Consider the following 22,072-nt stretch of genomic DNA (forward strand, 5'->3'; position numbering starts at 1 on the left):
CCCTGTTGTTAGATGTCACGTACGAATTAGCTTCATCTGTTTGACTTTAACAGTTTGACTTTTCCAACTTATCTCTACTTACTCTCTTGATTGGATTGTCTTTTTTTAGACACTTGATATTCATCTGCAGAACTGTAGATCCAAAGGCGAGTCAAACATGACGGCAAATGCTATGACTGATAAGATTATAAGACGAGGTATTGTTGCATCTCGAATAACGTACTCTAATGGTAGGAAAAAAAAAAACTAAATGGAGTGCTCCTCAAACATACATATTATTAAGATGAGTCTATTTTATTATGGTTTTACCTAAAAAATTGAATTCATAAATATTTTATATGTTTATACAATTAACAGTTCAGCGTTTTTATTTGACAGTAAAACACTGAAATACTCAACGTTTTATTTATATAAATTTATTTTAGTTAATGTTTCGGCAACGTAAGATAAATTTTCTACCCTTTATAAAAATGCTTATCTTGGTAGCATTTTTATCCTAGAGGCAAACACTTATGAGTTCAACGTTTTTATCTTATTATAAAATAAACTCTTTTGACAATAAGTTTGAGGAGTGCTCTATATTAGTAAATAAAGTTTAGAACATAGCTAGCTTGGTCAAAAACTCATTAAAAAAATCATAGATCAATGGTTAAAACATAATTAACTCTAAAAATATGATATGATTTGAAGATAGTAGAGGCAGCTTGGGTATTTTAAATATTTATTAATGGAGAGAAGCATTGGCGCTAATGAAAACACCGTAAATCTGGTGGTTGTAATTTGGTCTGAATCGTAAACAAGTTAAGTTCTTATAAGTTTTAAGTACAAAAAAATATTTAGATGGAGCAAACGGTTATTTGTCCATATAATTTATAGATAAATTCTTGTAGCTAATCGTAAGAGATGGTTACTTTAAATTTAGATAGTTGTATCATTACATGGATGCTTGTTTTAGAGGATTAAATTTAGGATAAAATATACTTCATCCATTTTTAGGTAGGCTAAATTTTGCAGTAACTCTCTGAACTTTTATTTGTGTTATTTAAATTATTTATAATCATATTTAAGATAGGATTATTATGGTCATCAAGAGATGAAGGTTGGTTTTCTTCGTGTTTGAGCTAATTATATTTTTAGGAGCTTTTGCAAATAATATGGATAATAAACTCTATCTCTTTTGGTCTTTTGATATACTTATAAACAACCCATTTTATTAGTTTATTTGTAAAGAATAATTACAACATATTTGCATCTTTTTAGTTTGTTATCTTTTTAGAAGAAAGAAAAGAACACTGATCGTGTTCATTCTAGTTTTTCACCTTCTTTATTTACGATCTAGGTCATCAAATACGTGTGGTTAATGTGCCGACACATATTTGGCGACACAACCATACCGACTTATAAAGATTGGCTTGCACCAAAATCCTACTAATAACACCAGCCAATTCGGCGAACAAAATCTAGTTTGAATACTTATTTATACATCAAATCAATTGGCCACCTTTAAATTATTTAAACCTCATCTAAAGAGCACTCCACCATGATGATCACCAAGTCAATTCTACTTCCTCCAACTGAATTGAGCATGACCAGTAACCTACTTAGGTTGATATGGGTAAGAAGGCAGCCCACTTTGACTTGCTTATGATCCAAAGATTAGCTCACAAATGGCAATATGTAATTAAGTACTAAACATAATTAAAATTATTTTAAAGTTGATTTAGCAGCTAATTGCAGGCTGCCGCATGACCTAGTCCTATGTTTTTATTTTATTTTCCTTCATATATTTTTCATCAAAATTCAACTTAATTAAATTACAATTAATTGGGTAATTTTTTGTTTTCTTTTTAGCCCCACGGTTCAACTTTTATACAAATCCGAATTGACGTAAATAGCGTAAGATGGTGGCCTTCTCCTTCAAGGACGCGCTTAATCCGAGCGTCCAAATTCTCCCAAACTCGAAAATCAACGGCTGGCGTTGATCGACGCGCTTTTGAATCTTTCGGACGATATCGTCGTGTTATTATTATCGTCTCCTCCCTCTCCTCCTCCCATCTCGAAGAAGAGAGAGAGAGCGAGAGAGAGAGAGAGAGAGAGAGAGAGAGAGGAGGAAAGATGATGATGACGAAGAGCTCGATGGGGGCCATGGAGGGCGCCGTGCTGGACGACATCGTGCGGCGGCTCCTCGAAGGCGGGAGAGAAAGAGGGAAGCAGGTGAAGCTCTCGGAGGCGGAGATCAGGCAGCTGTGCGTGGAGGCAAAGAAGGTGTTCTTATCGCAGCCGAATCTTCTCGAGCTGCACGCCCCGATCAAGATCTGCGGTTAGCTCCCGCCTTCCCTGCTCTCTCTTGATTGAAATCGGTTATATATTTCGTGCATTTGATGGGATTTAGGCGGCCGAGGAGAAATTCGTGGGTTTCCGGTTTCTTGCTCGGTCTTACTTGTGGGGATTCGGGTAATTAGGTATCTCGGAATTGTGGGTCTGACGGGTTTGGGTGAATTTGGTATGGAGGAGGGTGAATTGGGGGTATCCCAGCTCCTTGGTTTGGTTTTAGCGGATAAAAATAGGTTTTTGATGGGTAATTTGTCTTCTGCTAACGCGTTTACGCCTTCACCATTGTGACGTATTTGGAGCGCAATCTTGGGGGCTAGTTCTTATTTTAGAGGAAACCTTTAATCACCGTTAGGTTTGTGTAGTTATTTGAATTCGGATGCTTCTAATGGAGATGTCAAAATGTCTCGGAAGATCAAGATTTGGCTGTACCATATTTCTATTATCAATGGCAGTGTGAGTAATTTTCTAAAGGGAGATTCATGACCAACAAGGGCAAGTTAGCTATATCATCAAGTAGCTAGTCTGAATCGTTATTTCTGATGTAATAGTGCTACATTTTCCATCCATTCTCACAGAAATTTGCATTTCACTTTGAATCTCGTAGATCTGATTCAAGTGCAAGTTGCGCCTAGGATGCATTTCGGAAGTAGTTCGTTTTCACTTAATTTTCTTCACGTACAATGCTCCTCGTCATCTCAACGTTCCATTTGAAGCCCGATCTTCTGCTTTACATCCATGTGGTTGTTAAATATAGTTATGTTTTATACGTATATATGGGCCCAAATTGTTTCATTTTTATTTTTATGATTCATGCAGTATCATAAGCTTGAATATTTTTTATTATTACGACCCAGATCTGGATGTAAGAAAATTGTGATATTTTTATGGGTGGTAGCCTTGGAAGTTAGAGTTTTAATGGATTTGGTTTCACATGAATTGGAGGTCATGATTAAAAGTTAAAAATAAAAGTATAATTATTCAACATTGTAGCGGTCGTCGGAGGGTGGTGATGGACGACCGTAAGGTAGGGTGGCTCGTGGAAGTGATTGTCGCTATGGATTGAAGGGAGAATTATAATTCAAGTTAGATATACTCCCATGAAAATAATCAGCTATGGTTAATTTACTTTTACTCCTAAATTATCTTATTCTTACTCCTAAGATAAATTTAAGGCTAAAATAATTTTTTAATGATGCTTAGATTTTAAATAAAGGACCTTAACCTTTCTATATATAAATGTCGGGTATAATAAGTCTTATTAGGACTTGTCATAAAAGCTAATACAACTCGAACTAAGACTTGCTTTATATATTTACATAAATTAATTGGATTTGTATTAAAGACTTATATGACTTAATTAAACTTACTTTTTAAAACTTATATGACTTAACTATACTTGTCTTAATGGCTTACATAAGATATAAATGTAAATCAATTAAAAGATAAATATATTTAATTTATCGAACCTAATATCCTCATGATGCGATCCAATCTGACCGGGTTCGTATCATTTATAGACCATATTATGCATCTCTTTAGTTCAACCTTTCATCTTTATCTTTTCTATATACAATATTGTTCCACTTTAATATAAATATAAGGTGATATGGACTTGACTTTTCCCCATCACTCCAATCAATGTTTATTATTGATAATGTATTCATTCTTTGCATATCCTGGATGTCTTCTAAAAGTACCTTTGCATTCTCATTAATAAAAGTTTGCTGTGGTATCTCAATTTTATCAAAACAATGTTATCTATGAAGAAAATGAGTCATCACATCCATTTGCTGTAAATTCAAGTGTAAGAAGATATAAGATTTGGTTCACTGTAATGTTAGTTGTTTTATGCACTAGAGTCACCACTGTCTTCTTTTGACAAGCCTAATGAATTTCAGTATACTAGTCAATTCCACTTATACCTTCTGACATCATTGTCAACAATATTGCCTTCTGATGAAATTAAGAACCATCATATAGATTTCTTCTCCTTTCTTCTTCATAAATACTATTTGTTATCTAAGAAAGTAAATTCTAAAAGCAAGTTGCTTTCTTATCTATCATCCTATACTTTTGATCAATATGAACTGCATAATTGTATTCTTCTTAAGCTTCTAGATGGCCGTTTGCTAGGTTGATCCTCCTCTTTGTTGTGTTTTTGTCATCTGTTTTATGATCTTGTGTGCTAAGTCACCATTATGGTCTCTCTCTTTGCCTGTTGTTTAGAGAGTTATCTTTTTTCCTTTAACTGTTCACACCATCATAATTTTATAATTGGTTCAAAAGATGTTGTCTGTGATATAATTTCTGCACCTACAATGTGTTACTGTTTTGCAAGGATGACTTTGCTCACATACCATAAGAACTTGTTCACTTAGGTTCCTTTGCAGTTGGCATTGCTCTCAAAATGCTACAAGCCTGCAATAGTGTATAGATGCTTGGGAAACCTGCAAACTTAGATTCTTTTCTTCTTTTCTAACAAAAGTAACCGTAATAGATTTTTATATTTATACTCATATTGGAACCTATATTGCATAGAAGATAAGATATCATATTATCATTATAATACTGGTTTATCTGAAACCAAAACAATTTTATTGTAGTCATGAGCAATGAAACAGAGATGACTAATATTGCATTAATATGGTAAGATAATCTCATTTTGTCGTCGATAATATTCATATCAGCATCATCCCCATGGTTTATGCTGTCTGGCCGTTATTCATACTGTTATCAAGTTTTGTCATATTGTGTATGATATGTCATCTAAGGATGGGCCTTAATGTTACATTGTATTAATGTATTATTGTTACCAAGGCTGCTTAAATCTTGATAGCTGCTGATTGAGGAGTCTATATTACAAGTAAATGAACCTTAAATTCAAAAATTAGGAAGCACCCATAGTTACTTTATTATGTCTGTTAAACAACATATATCGGACCATAAGAAATTAAGATATGGCACTAGAAGCACGACGATTTCGGATGTCCAAGATATCTCTTAATATAGTGTTTGTAGTGTTCTTTTGTCGTTCTCTGGTAAACTTGACTGAATATTTCAATTATGGAACCACGAAAAAATCACAATATTTGGTTACTTTTCAAGTTGTTGTTCACATTAATTCATTTTCTTGGGATAACTCATCTAGTGAGTAGATACTTATATACTATTTCTTTATATCTATAACCTTTAAGGAAGCTAAATTTATGTTTTTACTTTATACATTGGTTCTAAGATATGTTATCTAATATTGTCTACCAATTGCAGGTGATATACATGGGCAATTTGTTGACCTTTTGAGGTTATTTGATTTGGGTGGCTATCCTCCTCTTTCAACTTATCTATTTCTTGGAGATTACGTGGATAGGGGCAAACAAAGCTTGGAGACAATATGTTTACTTCTGGCATATAAAATAAAGTACCCTGACAAAGTCTTTTTGCTAAGGGGCAACCATGAAGATGCAAAAATAAACAGAGTCTATGGTTTTTATGATGAATGTAAACGAAGGTTCAACGTTCGCCTTTGGAAGATATTCTGTGATTGCTTTGATTGTTTACCTATTGCAGCACTCATCGATGATAAGATATTGTGCATGCATGGGGGCCTTTCACCAGATTTGACTAGTTTAGATCAAATAAGGAATATCACAAGGCCTATCGATATTCCAGACTATGGTCTTCTTTGTGATTTGCTTTGGTCTGATCCTGATCCTGATAATGAAGGCTGGGGAATGAGTGATCGAGGGGTTTCATGCACTTTTGGTGCTGATAAGCTTGTAGAGTTTTTGGAGAAGAATGAGCTTGATCTTATCTGCCGAGCTCATCAGGTTAGTGAACTTAGCTTTTGTCTTCTTTGCTTCTTACAAGATCTGGTAATGGTAACTCTTTTTGACATCATCAGGTAGTAGAGGACGGATATGAGTTCTTTGCCCAACGGAGATTAGTGACAATATTTTCAGCTCCAAACTATTGTGGAGAATTTGACAATGTTGGTGCTTTATTGAGCATAGATGAGGCCCTATTGTGCTCATTTGAGATATTAAAGCCCATGGAGTACAAATCTAAACCGGGCAGCTCGAATACATTGAGACCACTACCTAAGAAGGTAAATTGAACCAGTCATGTGTTTTTGTCAGCACCTAAGAGTATTCTTTGATTAATTAAAGCCTATGCAGGCAGTGACATGATGTCATGTTTGGTGCAGATATTTTAGATATTTAGATTTTCATTAGTGTTCCTTTTGCTGCTAACAAATTGCTATGGCTTTTCACTAAGCAGATACCAAAAGGTGGAAATGCCTGATTTCTCTTCAATTACTCATCAAAATCAGCATCAGCTCGAAGGGAGAGATCTTAATGGTTTTGATCCACCAGAGCTTGCATTAGTTTTTTTTTGCTGTTAGATCTTCTGTTTAGTCTGGTAGATCTTGCAAGCAATTCCAACGCCATTTGAAGTTTGAACCATCTGGAACTCGAAGAACGTCTATGATTCCAGAATACATCTGTAAAGTATCATTCAATGCTTTCTTCTTCTGTACAGCAGTACAGCATTCAGTACTGTTCAGTATAATGTTTTTCTTATTCATTTGCACTCTTCTTCTGTTGGTCTTCTCTTGTGTCTTCCTTTGGGTTATATTGGTTATTCTTCGTTTGGAGGCTCCAGTATAGTCCTTATATATTCTTAACCTGCCTCTGTAATTTAGCCCGAGATGCAGTTCCCCTTTTGTTTACATCATTTCAAGGCCATTTTCCTCAAACTACTACAATACGAGAACCACCGGTCATATAATTCTTTCTGTAATGCGGCAACGCAGGGTACTTTTACTCGTATCAGAACTTTGTGGTCGACTGCGAAACTGCTTTCCTTTCTGTTAGCTTAAAATGATGCCAGATTGTGACCTTGCTGTATGGTTTGATTGTTTCTATACTGATGTATTTATAAATTAGCAACAAATCGCGTTTGTGTTATTGTACCTGTTCAATGCGAGTAATTTTAGTGCTTTAGGCTTGTGTTTGGTTGTTGATGGATGAATTTTAAGAAGCTTCTTTGTAATCTCCAGATATACTTGATAACAGTGTTTTCTGGATCTCCTCTGCTACATTAAACATCCAACTTTTTCTGATTGAATGGAGAAAACTGTCAGCAGACTTATAAGCATGTCAAAAATACTATTCTTGCTCAGTCTTTGCCAAAGCAACAGAAGTAATTTGTTAAATTTAGAGAAATAGAGGATGCCATCTTACTCAACCACAACAATATTGATGCTTCTCTCAATTTTATTTTCTTCAAATTTTCTGTTTATCTCAAGTGGCTAATGATGATTATTAGGTCGAAATTTCCGAGAAAAATAACATGAGACACATCAAATTGGATGTTGGTAAGTCCCAAGTTTTTTTTTTTTTTTTTGTAGGTTGGGTAAAAACCTTCATACTCAAGCCTGACACTTATTATAACTTAAGAAACATATTACCACTGAAAGTTTATAAAATATCATAATTTTTATTGTTGTGTTCTTTTAAAAATATCATTTCGTTAGCTGAATCTAAGTAATTACACCGAAGTTAGATTTAGAAATGATAATTTTGCCCCTCTATAATTGTTTAAAATGGTTCACAGCTATCCAATATTGACCAAATATCCTAGCATAAGAATAAAATTATTTATGCAAGACAAAAATTATTAATAAATATGTTACACTCTAAACTTTTTTTAAAAAAGAGAGGGTATTCTAGTAACTTAACAACAATCTATTAGGAATAATTTTATGACTGTTTATTACTCTAAAGGATGTAGTAATAATTATGCAAAAAACGCATAATTTAAAAGATTATATTTTTGGAAGCCCATAAGTTGAGTTTTAGATCCGTTTGGATCATCCGAGCCGCTCGGGTTGGATCGCGCGCTTTAGAGCACGGCTAAGAAATCCCGGTTCGATCACAAAATCCCAAAGCTTCGCTTCTCTTCTGTATTCCTCGGTTCCTCCCTCGACCCATCATCGAGAATCGGAAGCGAGAGAGCGAGAAATGAGCGGCGATGGCGAAGTCCCCTCGGTTACGCCCAATATGACCATCTATATCAACAACCTCAACGAGAAGATCAAGATCGATGGTACCTTCCCCTTTGGTCTCTTTCGTTAGTTTTTCTTCGTTTCCTTTTTCGATTCTGTCTTACTTCCTCGTTCTTTTACTAAAAGAGTTGTCAAATCCTTTCTTTCTTCCGTTCTGGGGTATGTGCTCAATCCAATGTGGGTGGTGAGCTGTTAGATGTTCTTTTATTTGATCATAAAGTTGCCATCTTGGTTAGTTCTACTCGAGGAATACTTGATTTTTGTTTCTTTGGTAGGATTTTATTCTTTTTGTATGATGAAACATTAACGAGAATCGGCATTTGTTAGTTTTCGTAAGGTTGGCTTCTTTTCAGGAATTAGGGTTTATAAAGTTTATGGGACCATATCCAAATGAGTAGAAATAGGCATAAAGGAAGGATAAGGAGTAAATTATCACCTGAATTTGGAGCCATTTCTTAGATTAAGAAGCATGATTATGAATTAAGCCTTTTCAAGTCTCACCTTGTCCTCTTATGGCTGGGGAGAGTTACTTTATCTTTAAAAAAAAATGTTAGGACGCTAATATTGGCCGCCATATTAGCCAAAGAGTTGTTGACTTGGATTATGGGCATAACTTAATGCAGCCTGATACCTGTAGGGAATTCAGCTTTCTCAAATATTCGAGAGTTGCTTGTGCAGAAAGAAGTTATAGCTTTTGTTACTTTCAGTCTCTTTCTAATAATTGCTTGCTCTTTTCCAGAGCTTAAAAAGTCCCTGAATGCTGTTTTCAGCCAATTTGGGAAGATACTAGAGGTCCTTGCATTTAAGACTTTAAAACATAAAGGACAAGCATGGGTAGTCTTTGAGGATGTGTCATCAGCATCCGAGGCTCTCAAACGGATGCAAGGGTTTCCCTTCTACGACAAGCCTATGGTAAGTTTACGATCTCAAAACTGAATATACTATTTAGGCCACTGGCGCTAATAATTCTTTCTCGACTACAGAAATTTGAACTGGATTGTTAATACTTTATGAATCTTCAGTTACTAAGCTACACAACTATTGAGACATTCCAAAGTTTTAATAATTTACTATAATACAACTTGGCTGCCTTAAGAAATATTGGATCTCCAAAAAGGATGCAAGCAACAATGCACCGCTATCAATATTTATTAGAATTTAGAAATGTTATTATAAACAGCATCTCCATAATATGTTTGATTCCATCATCTTAAACACGATGTTTCACCTCTTCATTAGTTAAGAGGTTTAATTTTCACATTACAATTTAGTAAAGAAGGTAAATGTTGTTAGTTGCTACCTTTGAGCTCCATATGCCATTAACTCGAAATGTGAAGTTGTGCATATATGTAATCCCATGTATTGTACCTCTAACTTCAATAGCTAGTGGACAGTTCATGCTTAAAGGGGGTCGTGGTTATTAATTCTTTGCAACATGCATCCTTTTGCACTTTTGTGACTCTTAAGTGCCTGTCTTCTTTTTTATGTTTTACAAATGGGTTCATGGCTTGCTGATTACAGAGAATCCAGTATGCTAAGACCAAATCAGACATAATAGCAAAGTCTGATGGCACTTTCGTCCCTCGAGAAAAACGACGAAGGCATGATGAAAGAGGTAAGAGCAGGTTGTCAGTTGCTATTTGCTACTCTTCTTAGAATTCTTTCAAAGTTTCTTACTTTGACCTTATTAAGCATAGGATGCAGTTATCTATCTTCTCTTCTCTATCTTGTGCAATCTAACTTAAGAAAATAAGAATACACCGAGGATCATGAATTGAACTGCTAGCAGGTTTTATCATGTGCACCTGAATTGAATTATTTCCTGAGCTATGTAAAAAGTTTAATCAGATGAGGAATTGTATCCTCAAGTTTAAGCCATGTTCTTTTCTCCAAATGACAAGAGAGACTAGACTAGAGTATTTCCCTAATGTGCAATGTGTAATCTAGCATATCTATTTTAATCCTGTTTGGGGCAAGTATGAGTAGTACCATATCAAAACCAGCTTTTGAGGTGTTATTTGGTGACCAGTACTGATCATATGCCCCTATGATACTTGGGGGGACAGGGATCCAAAATAAAATATATTCAACTGGATAAAATGCCATCACCACCATCATCATTGAAGCCTTTTCCCAACAATATGCTGTGTAGGCTAGAGCTCAACTCAAGCATTAGAAGTCTCCAACAAATTATTAACAAATTTTTATAATTGGCAATCAATGTGGCATCAATCTCTGGACATCATTATCAAATTCCCATTACGTATGTCCATTTGATTGCCAAGGCTTGTTGGTGAAGCTTTGACCATTGACTTTACGTGCTTTCATGGAGATATTAGCTAGTCATACGGTCATACCAAATGAATGTCATGTGGTATGACTGGCTTTACCATATGGAAAGGTAAAGAATTAATATTATCTAAGTTTCTATATGTGCGTTTGCATTAGGTTACCTTATTACATTATTGCTTTTTGTACATTGCAGCTGAAAAGAAGCGTAGGGAACAACACTATGATGCTAGTCAAGTTGGGCTCAATTCCTCTTATCCTGGTGCTTATGGAGCTCCCCCACCAGTATGCACTTTTCTTTTGTTTGAACTTTCATATTTCTTCCTTAGGCATAAATTTTCTATATATTTGAGCTAAATTATTTGAATCATTAATTACATGCAACAGTGATCAACTTTCATGTTATTTGAGTGACTATTTTGTAAGTTATATTTGCAGAGTAACGTATATACCTACTATCATGTTGTTCTCATGCTCTATCAGCTCCATGAACTATGAAACCTCCCAAGTTTGAAAACTCTGCAATCCTTCGAATTTTAGCACTTGTTTAAGCATAAATATCATCCAATTCTTCTTCACATTTTCTAGCAATAGTCTAGCTTATAGCCCACTACTTGGTGCATGGTACTTGAATCTCTTTTTTCCTCATTTATCTATCTGGCCTAGTCCTTTGCAAATTTGAACAGCTACCAATTTCCTTTGCTATGTGCGTATGTCTTATTGAAGGTTTTTTTTATTTTTATTTTTTATTTTTTTTGCTGTGTCCTCTCCTTGTGAAACCATTTAATTGAATGGATTCTCTCAATTTATGTTATGCTCTTTTGAACGTAACTTGTAGTTAGCAATAATGTTCTCTTTTCTTCAGATGGTGATCTTCTATTAAATATTTGGATGGTTTGTATTTTCTTGAGCTTATTGATATGAACTGGGTCAGATCAGATCGCATCATAAAGATATTGGGCTTGATGGTCGAATCTATTTATCTTTTAATTGATTCATGCTTATCTTTTATGTAAGTTCTTAAGACAACTCTAGTTAAGTCATGTAAGCCACTAAGATAAGCCTAATTAAGTTATGTAAGTCACTAAGGCAAGTCCAATTAAATCATAAAAGCATATAAGACAAGTCCTTCAAGTTGTTTTAGCTTTTAGGGTTAGTTAGAGTAGGACTTATTATATCCGACCTCTATATATAGATGGGTTGAACTTCTTTATTTAATATCAAGCATCCAAGTATTAAGAAATATTTTAATCCTTGAGTTTATCTTAGAAGTAACAGTAGGATAATCTATGAGTAGAAGTAAATGAATCGCAGTCATTTATTTTTCTTGGAGGATATCTAGCTTAGAACTCTAATTCTACTTCCAAATCCTAGTCATCATCACCTCCACGAGCTACCCTACTTTACGGCCATCCGTTATCATTCTTGGCCGTCTGTCACCCTTTGATGACTGCCGTAATGTTGGATAATTACAAATCTATCTAATTCTGACCTTCATCTACTATTTTAATTTTATTTTTTTATCTGAACCTTCGATTCACGTAAAACCAAAGCCATTAGGATCCTAAATCATAAGGCTGCAACCCATAAAAATATCATAATTTTATTACGTCCAATTATAGCTAATGCTTAAAGTGCACAAAAAAGTGTATAGTCAATTAAACTATTAAATTTCACAGACAAATTGAATCTTATGCATTTAAAATAATATTTCCTTTTAAATAATGGACTAATTTTGGTGTAGCAGTTTCATGCAAATGGCATTTGTTAGTCGGAAAAAAAAACATCCTCCCATTTTATCTTTTCTTTTTCCTTTTATTTTTTTTGTGAAAAAAGGCAACATGGCCGAGAGACCATCCTTAGATAGTTTCCAACAAAAGGTTGTTTGGATGTGTCAAAAATACCATGTCTTGATATGCATTATTGAGATGCAAAAGCTTAAACAAAAGTGGTACTAGAAGTCCCCATGCACATTGTATTGAAAGGTGGCCATGATAGCCACCTTGGTCGTGAATATGCGACGATGGTTTGGCTTTAGCGGAATAACAGTTTGTATTGAATTGGGTTAGTGGGTCTGGTAATGAATGACGGGTAACGGGTTTGAGAACTAAACTATTAAAGAATCTCAATCCATTATGTTCCTCTTTCCCCGATTTGAGCCCTAAGCAGATCTTGTATCTCGCTCTCTGTCCTCCCCTCTTTTTCTTTTTTCTTTTCCCTATGTTTCCACTTTTGTCCCTTCCTGTGTTGTTGTAAATAGATGGCATGCTGGCACCTCAAATGGAATAGCAGAAGGATAGTTTGAGGATTTTCCAATTTTCTTCATCTTTTATGATTTTTGTGATTGTTAGTAGAAAAAAATTAGTTACGATTCCAGTTTTTTTTAGGTACGTGTAATCTTGATGTTTGCTGCTTTGGTGATTTTTAGCTATATTAGTATATATTATATATCTCATGTATGACTTTTAAATTTTTATATTAAAAATGTCCGATCGACTTGGCACCCGGCTTTTGCGGTGGAACATTGGAATGTCTCTAAAGAGTCATAATTGCCATCCAAGAGTTTATTGACAAAATGGATTAGTTAGATATTAATTCTAGAGCCTTCATGGGATAATTGGTTACGAGGAATCTAACTGAAGCATTCCAAACTTGATGTCAAATTCGTGGCTAAGATAAAATTAGTCACAGAGAGCAGGTTTCTGTAAAAGCTATAGGTCAGTTAGTTGATAGAGTCTCTTCGGCCTTATAGATATGGTTATGTGGATGCACTTGAACCACACCTTTTGTATTGTGTACAAGTAAATGCTCTTCCATGCTCCTAGTATTCTAGTATTGGATGGGGTTGGCGTGGAGGAGATGGTGGGAATGGTGGTGGTGGCTGGTTGGATCCGAGAAGAGAAGAGGGAGAGAAGATGCTGCAAAAATATAAAGATAGTGTGGACTGGTTTCTTGTGGCCCTAGATTAGAATGCATCAACGTGCAGCTTATTGATCCATACTCCTGGTATTGTAGACAACAACATTTAAGAACTACAATATGCAATAAAGAAATTGGTTCTGTGTCCTTATATGTTGGACTGCTGTGAAACTCATATTGGTATAAAACAAGAGTTTTTGAGTAGTTTAAATTTGTTATGAAATATCGTACTCAAGTAAGTGAGTTTTAAACTTATTTATAGGACTAAGTGACTTCTAGTCCACATAGATGCCATGTAAGATAGTTTGTACATGTACACAAAAATATAGAGTTTTTGTCCAAACTAGATCCCTTTTTTAATTTTTTACTGATTAGACTATCTCTCAACCTTATTACCAAATAAGGTCTAATTTACTGTAGCCCTAACAGAAATGCTAAACTAATCAACATTTTTAAAAATGCTAATCAATTCAGCTTTTTTATTGTTAGGTAATTTTTTTCCTTAATTGCTGAAAGATTAAGTTAAAAGGTTTATATACATAAAACGCTGAACTGATTAGCGTTTTAGTACTAAACAAAAACGTTGAACCGATTAGCGTTTTTTCTTAGAGTATTAGAGCTACAGTAAATTAGACCCCATTTAGTAATAAGTTGAGGGGGTAGTCTATTTTGGTAAAAATAAATTGGAATAAGGCTAGTTTGGTCAAAAGCTCCAAAAATATGTCTGATTTTATTTAATACAAATCGCTTTCTCTACAAGCGATTTTAGATATGAGTAAATGGCAAAGGATAAATATACATAAATCACTTAATGTTTCAGGTTTACACAACAATATCTATTTTATTACGAGTACCAAAAATCGCTCATGTTACTAATTTTTGTTGAATAAAATCTTTCTAAGAGCATCTCCAATGGATGCAAAGGCTCCAAATATGGAGCTAAAAATGGAGCAAGAGCCCGGTGCACTCCAACGCACCGGGCTCCATATTTATTAAAATAATAATATTATATATATTTATATTAGCTATTTTAGATTACTTAATAGGTCCTCTTAGTGTTATTATTTTTTAATAAAAAATATATAGTTAGAAAACTCTCATCAAGATCTTTAAAATAAAACTAATATTCAATAGTTTCAGAAGTAATTTTAAATTACTAATTTTTTAATTAAACGCATCGAAATTATATTACACGAAATAAATATCAAAATAAATATTATATGTCATTAACTAAAAATATCAAAATTACATTACATAAAATAAGCAGAAATTAATATTTCATAATAAAAACAATAGATGTTTAATAGTCTAGTAAGTCATCTCCATAACTTTGGTAGGAAATGGTCTGGCAAGTCTCTCGTAGAGTCACGAGAATGAAGGAATATAAATTTTAATGTAATTTTTATTTGATATATTTCATGCTTGATGTATTTCATATCTGATGTATTTTAATATTTAACATTCACATTGGAAAATAATTTTGAGTAACTATATTTTAGGACACATAATTTATTATACTCATTTTTATAAATAATAAAAAATTTAAAATTTAAATTAACTCAAAAATAATTTAATATTAGACTCATTTTAAAGGTCTCGATGGGACCTTTCCAATGGTATTATTTTTGTTAAAAATTGATTAGTAAAACTAATTATATACTTAGTTTAACTAATTAGATTATTTAATAAAGGATACAGATGAAATTAAAATTGTTGAATGCAATAATTATTAGACAAATTTAGTATTTTTAAAAAGCTGAAAATACAAATGGAGCCGGGCTCTATTTTTTTGGTGGGGCTCCAAATTTGGAGCCCCACTGTTGCCAGCTCCAAATTTGGAGCTAGCATTGGAGCCTGATTGGAGCTTCATCGGGCTCCAAATTTCAGTTGGAGTTGTTGTAAAAGAGTTATTTTCCTAGTGTGCTTACATGGCATCCATGTAGATTAGAAGTCATTTTGTCTCGTTTGGCACTCATTTACTTGGGTACAATGTTTGGTGACCATAGCTAGAATGCACAAAAACTCTACAAAACAATAGCTTTGTCTTCTCATACTAATGAGCAGAATTGCTAGACAGCAGTCTCTTGATTTATGTTTTGGCACCTGAAAGGAGGAGAAAAGAAAAAGCTGTCTGTTAAACATGTGTATGTTGATGCATGCTGTTTAGATGTTAGTAATTTCTTTGGCATGCAACTTCTTTATCTTGTTCATTTTATGTCTTAATGCTTATGATCTGGATTTGGGATTTGAAGTACTTTCTTCTTATTCTAATTCTTGCCATATGGAAAAATCAGCTCTCTCAGTTGCCTTACACTGGAGGGGCCAAGTCTATGCTTCCAGAGGCACCGGCCCTACCAAACAACATTCTATTTGTTCAGAACCTTCCGCACGAGACTACTCCAATGATGCTGCAAATGCTTTTCTGCCAGTATCCTGGTTTTAAGGAGGTAAGGATGGTAGAAGCAAAGCCAGGGATCGCTTTTGTGGAGTATGGAGATGAGATGCAGTCTACTGTTGCCATGCAAGGTCTTCAGAGTTTCAAAATAACACAACAAAATCCTATGCTTATTACATATGCGAAGAAGTAGAGATTGTGCAGGCTATTTCAGGGATGTATATTGCATCTATTAGAGCTGTCTACCATAATTAGCTCATTAGAATATTTAACATATGCTTCTGAGAAATATTGCTCATGTATGCTATTCCAAGTACCTTCAGGCTTCAGTGTTGTATGCGTCCTATTTTCCCTTATGGGATTGTTGTGGTTCTCTGAACTTAGTAGTCCTGATCACTTTCTACTGTATCATGCATTCAAGATTCTACTTGTTTTCAGATTCAAAATTTTGTTGAGGAATTATAATGAATGTAGGAAAAGCTTTATTCCTGAAAGTCCTTTCGTTCATTATTTTTTTCTCCTCGAAGATTATTACAGAGTTGCATAAATGAGAGTCCAGTTGGAGATAACATATCTACAGTAAATATTTTGCAACTTGATCCTCAGTTACATGGATTCTTATCTCCTCTGCTAATTTTGTTAAGGCTTTTGCACTTCGTTCTCTAACTTAATTAATTTGATTTCTTTCGAATTTTTTTTTAAAATTTTGAAATTAGATAACTTTGCTAATGGACTCACATCTTTGCAGTTGAATTTGAACGTTCTCCCTAGTATCCATTGGAAGAGCAGCACCAGATTTATTGGAACATTTGACATTTGGGCTGCTCATAATCCCAGTCATGAATATATATATACACGAGAAAATAACATAACATTGCCACCAAACGGATCTGGGAACAAAATTTTGCATCCAAATCCAATTTTAATTACGACCAACTGGATGACTTGAATTGCTTACTAATATTGGATGAACATTCCTACCCGGATAAATTGAATATACCCCCTCAAAAGACAATATCATCTGACAGGCTAGTTTTTAGTGAAGGATTCCAGAAGCTTCCATAATTGAAAAAAGAGCTTACTTCTCTGCCTAAAAACTGCTGATAATAGATCAAAAATAGGAATTTGGAAAGTGATGTGCAGTAAGAACCTGATAGATTTTATCAAACAAAATTACAGTACAATGAGCACATAATTCATAGCTGAAATATCCACAGCTTGCTATCTGTTCGAAGTAGGTGACTTCTGATTGACTCTTGCTTCAAGTTTTCGTGCAGTGCGCAGAACAGCTGCTTGCTTCTGCCGCCGGCTGTAGCTCTTCCTTTTGCTGCATAAGCAACACAAGAATGAGTAAATCCTCTTGTCGAACCTCTAGTTCGCAATAACAAGCATGCCTACATACACTTCAAGACCAAACATGGAATTCTTGACTTGTAAGTGTACACTTTTATGGAAGTAGTTACATAGAACTAGTAAAACTACCTTGGATTGAATGATTACCAGATAACCCAACAGGCATGTACTTTAGATATGGTTAAAATATGACAGGAAGTTGTGGTTTGAAGAGACGCAAGCATGGCTAGGTTTCAGCCAACAATCATAAATGTAGAGAAAATACAAGCATACAGTGTTGTCATTTAGCCAGCAGAAACCAATCTCTTTTCAGTTCAAGCACTAGAAATTTGCTTTGGGACATACCAAAGAAAAAGAGATCAGAAGTAGTTGCCATGACGATATAGCATATACTATGTAAAAGAAGTTTATCTAATGAAATATCACTTCTGGTAAAGATAATATAGGGTTTAAACTGCCAAACCTAATAAAAATAAGCCCTGCTGTAAGCACCATTCCTCCGACAGCCCATGAAACTTTTTCACTGACAGGCATGTCCCCCAACCACTGCTGAAAGTCATTGAGCACCCCAGAGTTCAAGGTCATTGCTGAACCAGCTTGAGGAGTCCTCCACGAGTCAGCAATTGAACCTAAGTTTGCTTTGCCACCATAGCAGAAAGGCTCATCAACACCCTCAGCGCTGGTCTTAGTCAGTTCAACGGAGAAACCTGCAAGATGGCAAAGCTCTGTGCCATTTGAGACCCATTCAGCTGCTCTACCACAGAGTATGTCGCTTAAGCCACAAGGAGATAATACCTGAAACAATAGGAACCAGATCTAATAAGAACTTTAATTTGGACAATGAACCTTTGATTAACATATGCATATGAGACAGAAAGAAGTAGACATTAATTCTCCAACTGTAAGCAGGCATTTTATTTCAAAGGGGAAAATTTCTATTGCTTAGAGTCGACCAATATCATGACGGCCAAGAAGTAAAATGTAAAAATTGCTAACTCCTCAAGAAGTGGATTTATGATTTTCTGGTTTAACATGTTAGTATGTTACAAACATATGAATGGTGAGCCTAAGGAAATATCAGCTTGTAGGTTTCTAAAAGCTCATATAAGTTGCACTTGTATATCAGAAATTGAAGTTAGACAAGTTACCTGTGTTTTTACATCTACGGAATAATATGCATTTGAACAAGCTTGGAAAACCATATCGCAGAAAGATGCGCATATCTTCGGTGGTCCAGTCTGAACTCCAACTCGTGGATCACAAATAGAGCACTCCAGTAGTTCCCATAGATGCAAGCATTCTTGGCTGCCCTCTCCAGAAGAAGCAAGCCTTCTTACTGACAACAAGGCAGGATATGTCTGAGCTACATCACAACATGTACTTTGCCGGAAGACCCTGCAAAGTGTCAGATCTCTTGGTCCTTTTGCTACTCTTCTAGGAGCCTTCCCTTCAGTTGAGAATGCAGGGAATCGACCACCAGGAGAAACACATAACCCTTTTGGTTGTCCTGAATTAAAAATATCAATTAATTGTTATGTGTACAAGGTAATGCAAAAGAACACTTAAGAATTCCTGAAAATCTTAATTAGCAAGCATCACTTCTATTTTCCTTCAGGAACATGTTTTTGGAGGAACTCTTTCCACTTAAATCTCATCAATATATCAATCACCAATGAATCAATGATGAATGAAGCTAGATATTGACACAAGTCATGCAACTCGAATTGCCTTTACCTTAAAGAGGACTATACACCTTTACCAGCTGCTGTGACAAGGAAAAGGAGGAAAAAAAAATTACAACTCAAAGTTGCTCGATGAACTAAATTACAGGACCTCACTAAATTTTTTTTTTTAAAAAAAAGGGACAAATAAAAAGTATCATTGTTATCTAGTATTTCAGTGTTTGCAGAGAGGGCTTCAGTTTGGCTGTTTTTCAAGTTTCAACCTTAGCCTGGCTACCCAAGTTCTCCTGACTACTACACAAATAAGATTATCAACGGTAGATATTTCTTCTCTTGCATAGTTGGATTATAATCCACCAGAATTTATGTTTTGAATTAGGTGCATGACCTATGTTTCCTCACTTCAGCTTCCTGCCTTAGCACCATGGTACAAATCAGACTTTCCTAAACCGTATTCTAGCATCCCCTGGTATATGCAACACATCTACTGCTTGTCACTGAACCTCTAACCATGTTTATTGTAAATAAAATAAAAGTACGGTTCACCAAAATCGAAGATTGTTTATGAAAAATTAACTTAATATCAGCCTATCATAGGTTAATTGTGGAACAAATCTAGAAGGAAACTGACAAAAGAAGATTGCTGCCAAACTTCAAATTCATAAGACATTTGCCAACTCTGTGTGCAGCAACTCACATGAGCTGAGAGAAATGCCCATCAGACAGAAGGTTAGGCATCAAAATTAAAGAAATAAGAAAACAAACTGCAGTAACAAATCATACAAAGTGGAGAAAGCAGATAAGAGATAAGCACTAGCAAATACAAGCTCCCCATATCCCAAACTACCGAGGATTGCATAGCACTCAGGTAATTTCCACTGTCAATCTCCTCTAAACCCGCTAGACTTAAAATATGGAACATTTTCTTACTAAACATTGACAAGCAAATTTTAGGTTTAATTTACAAGTCAATGCTTCTTAGAAAGTTACAACATTCTTGCAATATTGTGTTCACTGATTTGACACCTAATAATATAAAGAGAAAAATAAATTTACATGAACTAAAACAAGAATTATTACTAAGACATTATATAGCCATCTGTCAAACTCGACTTGCTTGCAAATAATCTACGTCCCGCCTCAAACCCTAAACGTGGTCGTTGAAATAAAAAGTTGGCAAACAATCCATCATGAAAAATGTTAGTAAGCGACAAGTATGAAAGATTTTATATGCTGCCATTTGAGTCATTCTAGAGGAGGATAACACCACAGACAGACTCTCACCTTTTACATTTCCTTATACACAAGTGGGATATGGGCATCCTTTTCTTGTTCTAGAAAACAAGCTTTGCATTGCCTCTCTTCCAGTAATAACATTTTTACTTTCAATTAGTAAATCCAACATGGTCCTTGTGCAGCATTGTGATAGCCTGGTATCAACTATCAAGTGATACTTGTTGATGTCAAATTAAAGTCATGTCATGTGGTATATTAAGGTCAGTCAAACTGCTATGCATTTTGTGTCCATATTGTGGCAGTGATTTCTGAAGTTGCTACATTGATTTAGTTAAGGGATTTCCACCTCAACATGGAACAACGAGTGATGCTATCAAGTTAACAACTTTATGATGCTAATAGATCGTCCTTCATTAAAATAAAAAATGAAGTATGGGGTTACCATACTCTTATTTTTGCCTTTTCCTCATCTTAAGATATTAGATTACTAAGTACTGGTTCCATGATTTTTATACTTCATCTAATTCAAGGTTGATAAAATAGATAGCCTCCAAAATTACTTAGCATTATTATTTCTCTACAAAGTACTGTTAGTGCTTATTGAAGATTTCACTAATTAAAATTCGCTTATTCTTACTCGTTCATATGTGCTATAGATTTTAATTATAGAAAAAACTAGGATTTTGTGCTTTTTTTCTATATCCTTAGCTCTAGTATGCCTCGAAGGTAGAAAACCTTCTTGATCAATAGATGTTGCCATCTTATTCCATTGTCTAAAATTTCTTAAAGCCCATGAAAATATTTCTGAAGTTATCACTGGTTGCATGAGCCTAAATTATGAAAAAAAAGAAGATTAGATAACTCTATGTGTTAAATCGCCCTTTATATTCACACCAAAACAACCCATTCTTGATGTTCGATTACCTAACAATTACAAACTTAAGACGATAACAACGGCTCCTCAATCAACGAAAAAACCTTAATACTAAAGCCAGATCATTCAAGAGACCTTTAGGTCTAAGACAAGGAGTATACAAGAGAAAGGAATAAGGATAACAATTACTATACTATAAAAAATGGCTTGGACTTCATTAGAAGTCAACCTGCTAGGGATGCAAGGTTCTCCAAACTAGCAAGCAACTCCCTTTTCGCAAAACTAATCCTAACCTATTGACAATAATGATAATTTCTAGCCCAAATTAGTAATCTTGTCCCCGCCAATACATTGAAACAAGGGAAACATCGAGAACTACTACACCAATTTCGATATCCGATGTGGGAGATCTCATCTGAGCCCGATTGGGCATGAAGAGGATTCCAGAAGAGAGTGGTTTCAGTCGTACCTGCGGAGGTGGGGATCGGAGAGCCGAGCAAGAAGAGGAATAGGAGGAGGAGTGCCGCTTCGTCGCAACCCATCTCAACTCATGGCGAGTAACGACGTAGCCGGCGCCGCCTAACCTTTATCGTCGAGGTTTTGGTGTTGATGCTTCTATTTTAAGTAATATTACTCTTAGGAATGTACTAAATTGGCAAATGCCTCTAAATTTTCCATCCAATTTTAAGAGGAAATATGACTTATTTATTACATGATCTACCATAACTTTTTCGAGCTAATGGTAGGATGGATTGGAAAGTTGAGAACTAAAAATTAGATATCATTATGATTAAGGATGTTTATATATGACTTTTTTTTTTTATTTTGTTAATGAGTGCCATTTTCTATATATTTGATTGTTGGAATTAGAATTTATTGAAGTGTCTTACGTAAAGTAACTTTCTTTTTTTTTTCTAAAAATA

At 34.8% G+C, this 22,072-nt stretch overlaps 3 protein-coding genes across 3 annotated transcripts; 2 read left to right on the forward strand and 1 right to left on the reverse strand.

Moving 5' to 3' along the window:
• Positions 1-1,955: 1,955 nt before the first annotated feature.
• Positions 1,956-6,918, forward strand: LOC140799090 (serine/threonine-protein phosphatase PP1 isozyme 9). Its single transcript, XM_073153234.1, has 4 exons — positions 1,956-2,320; positions 5,602-6,161; positions 6,236-6,439; positions 6,613-6,918. Exons 1-4 carry the CDS (start codon positions 2,116-2,118, stop codon positions 6,634-6,636), a joined length of 993 nt encoding a protein of 330 aa, XP_073009335.1. The 5' UTR covers positions 1,956-2,115; the 3' UTR covers positions 6,637-6,918.
• Positions 6,919-8,199: 1,281 nt separating this feature from the next.
• Positions 8,200-16,498, forward strand: LOC140798453 (U1 small nuclear ribonucleoprotein A-like). Its single transcript, XM_073152285.1, has 5 exons — positions 8,200-8,442; positions 9,141-9,313; positions 9,923-10,016; positions 10,887-10,975; positions 15,904-16,498. Exons 1-5 carry the CDS (start codon positions 8,358-8,360, stop codon positions 16,195-16,197), a joined length of 735 nt encoding a protein of 244 aa, XP_073008386.1. The 5' UTR covers positions 8,200-8,357; the 3' UTR covers positions 16,198-16,498.
• A 588-nt stretch (positions 16,499-17,086) lies between these two features.
• On the reverse strand, positions 17,087-21,829 carry LOC140799397 (folate-binding protein 1). Its single transcript, XM_073153727.1, has 4 exons — positions 21,619-21,829; positions 18,506-18,864; positions 17,821-18,152; positions 17,087-17,331 (listed from the first exon to the last, which is right to left on the reverse strand). Exons 1-4 carry the CDS (start codon positions 21,689-21,691, stop codon positions 17,226-17,228), a joined length of 870 nt encoding a protein of 289 aa, XP_073009828.1. The 5' UTR covers positions 21,692-21,829; the 3' UTR covers positions 17,087-17,225.
• Between the last annotated feature and the right edge of the window lie 243 nt (positions 21,830-22,072).

This window comes from Typha latifolia, chromosome 12, assembly GCF_019914945.1.
Source record: "Typha latifolia isolate L0001 chromosome 12, TyphaL0001v2, whole genome shotgun sequence".
Lineage (NCBI taxonomy): Eukaryota > Viridiplantae > Streptophyta > Magnoliopsida > Poales > Typhaceae > Typha > Typha latifolia.

Coding starts and splice junctions, on each gene's coding strand:
- LOC140799090 (XM_073153234.1), top strand. CDS start 2,116: ATGATGATGACGAAGAGCTCGATGGGGGCCATGGAGGGCGCCGTGCTG. Junction 2,321..5,601: donor CGCCCCGATCAAGATCTGCG/GTTAGCTCCCGC, acceptor TACCAATTGCAG/GTGATATACATGGGCAATTT. Junction 6,440..6,612: donor TGAGACCACTACCTAAGAAG/GTAAATTGAACC, acceptor TTCACTAAGCAG/ATACCAAAAGGTGGAAATGC.
- LOC140798453 (XM_073152285.1), top strand. CDS start 8,358: ATGAGCGGCGATGGCGAAGTCCCCTCGGTTACGCCCAATATGACCATC. Junction 9,314..9,922: donor CCTTCTACGACAAGCCTATG/GTAAGTTTACGA, acceptor TGCTGATTACAG/AGAATCCAGTATGCTAAGAC. Junction 10,976..15,903: donor CTTATGGAGCTCCCCCACCA/GTATGCACTTTT, acceptor TGGAAAAATCAG/CTCTCTCAGTTGCCTTACAC.
- LOC140799397 (XM_073153727.1), bottom strand. CDS start 21,691: ATGGGTTGCGACGAAGCGGCACTCCTCCTCCTATTCCTCTTCTTGCTC. Junction 18,865..21,618: donor TCCGATCCCCACCTCCGCAG/GTACGACTGAAA, acceptor TTTTTAATTCAG/GACAACCAAAAGGGTTATGT. Junction 18,153..18,505: donor CCGTAGATGTAAAAACACAG/GTAACTTGTCTA, acceptor CTATTGTTTCAG/GTATTATCTCCTTGTGGCTT.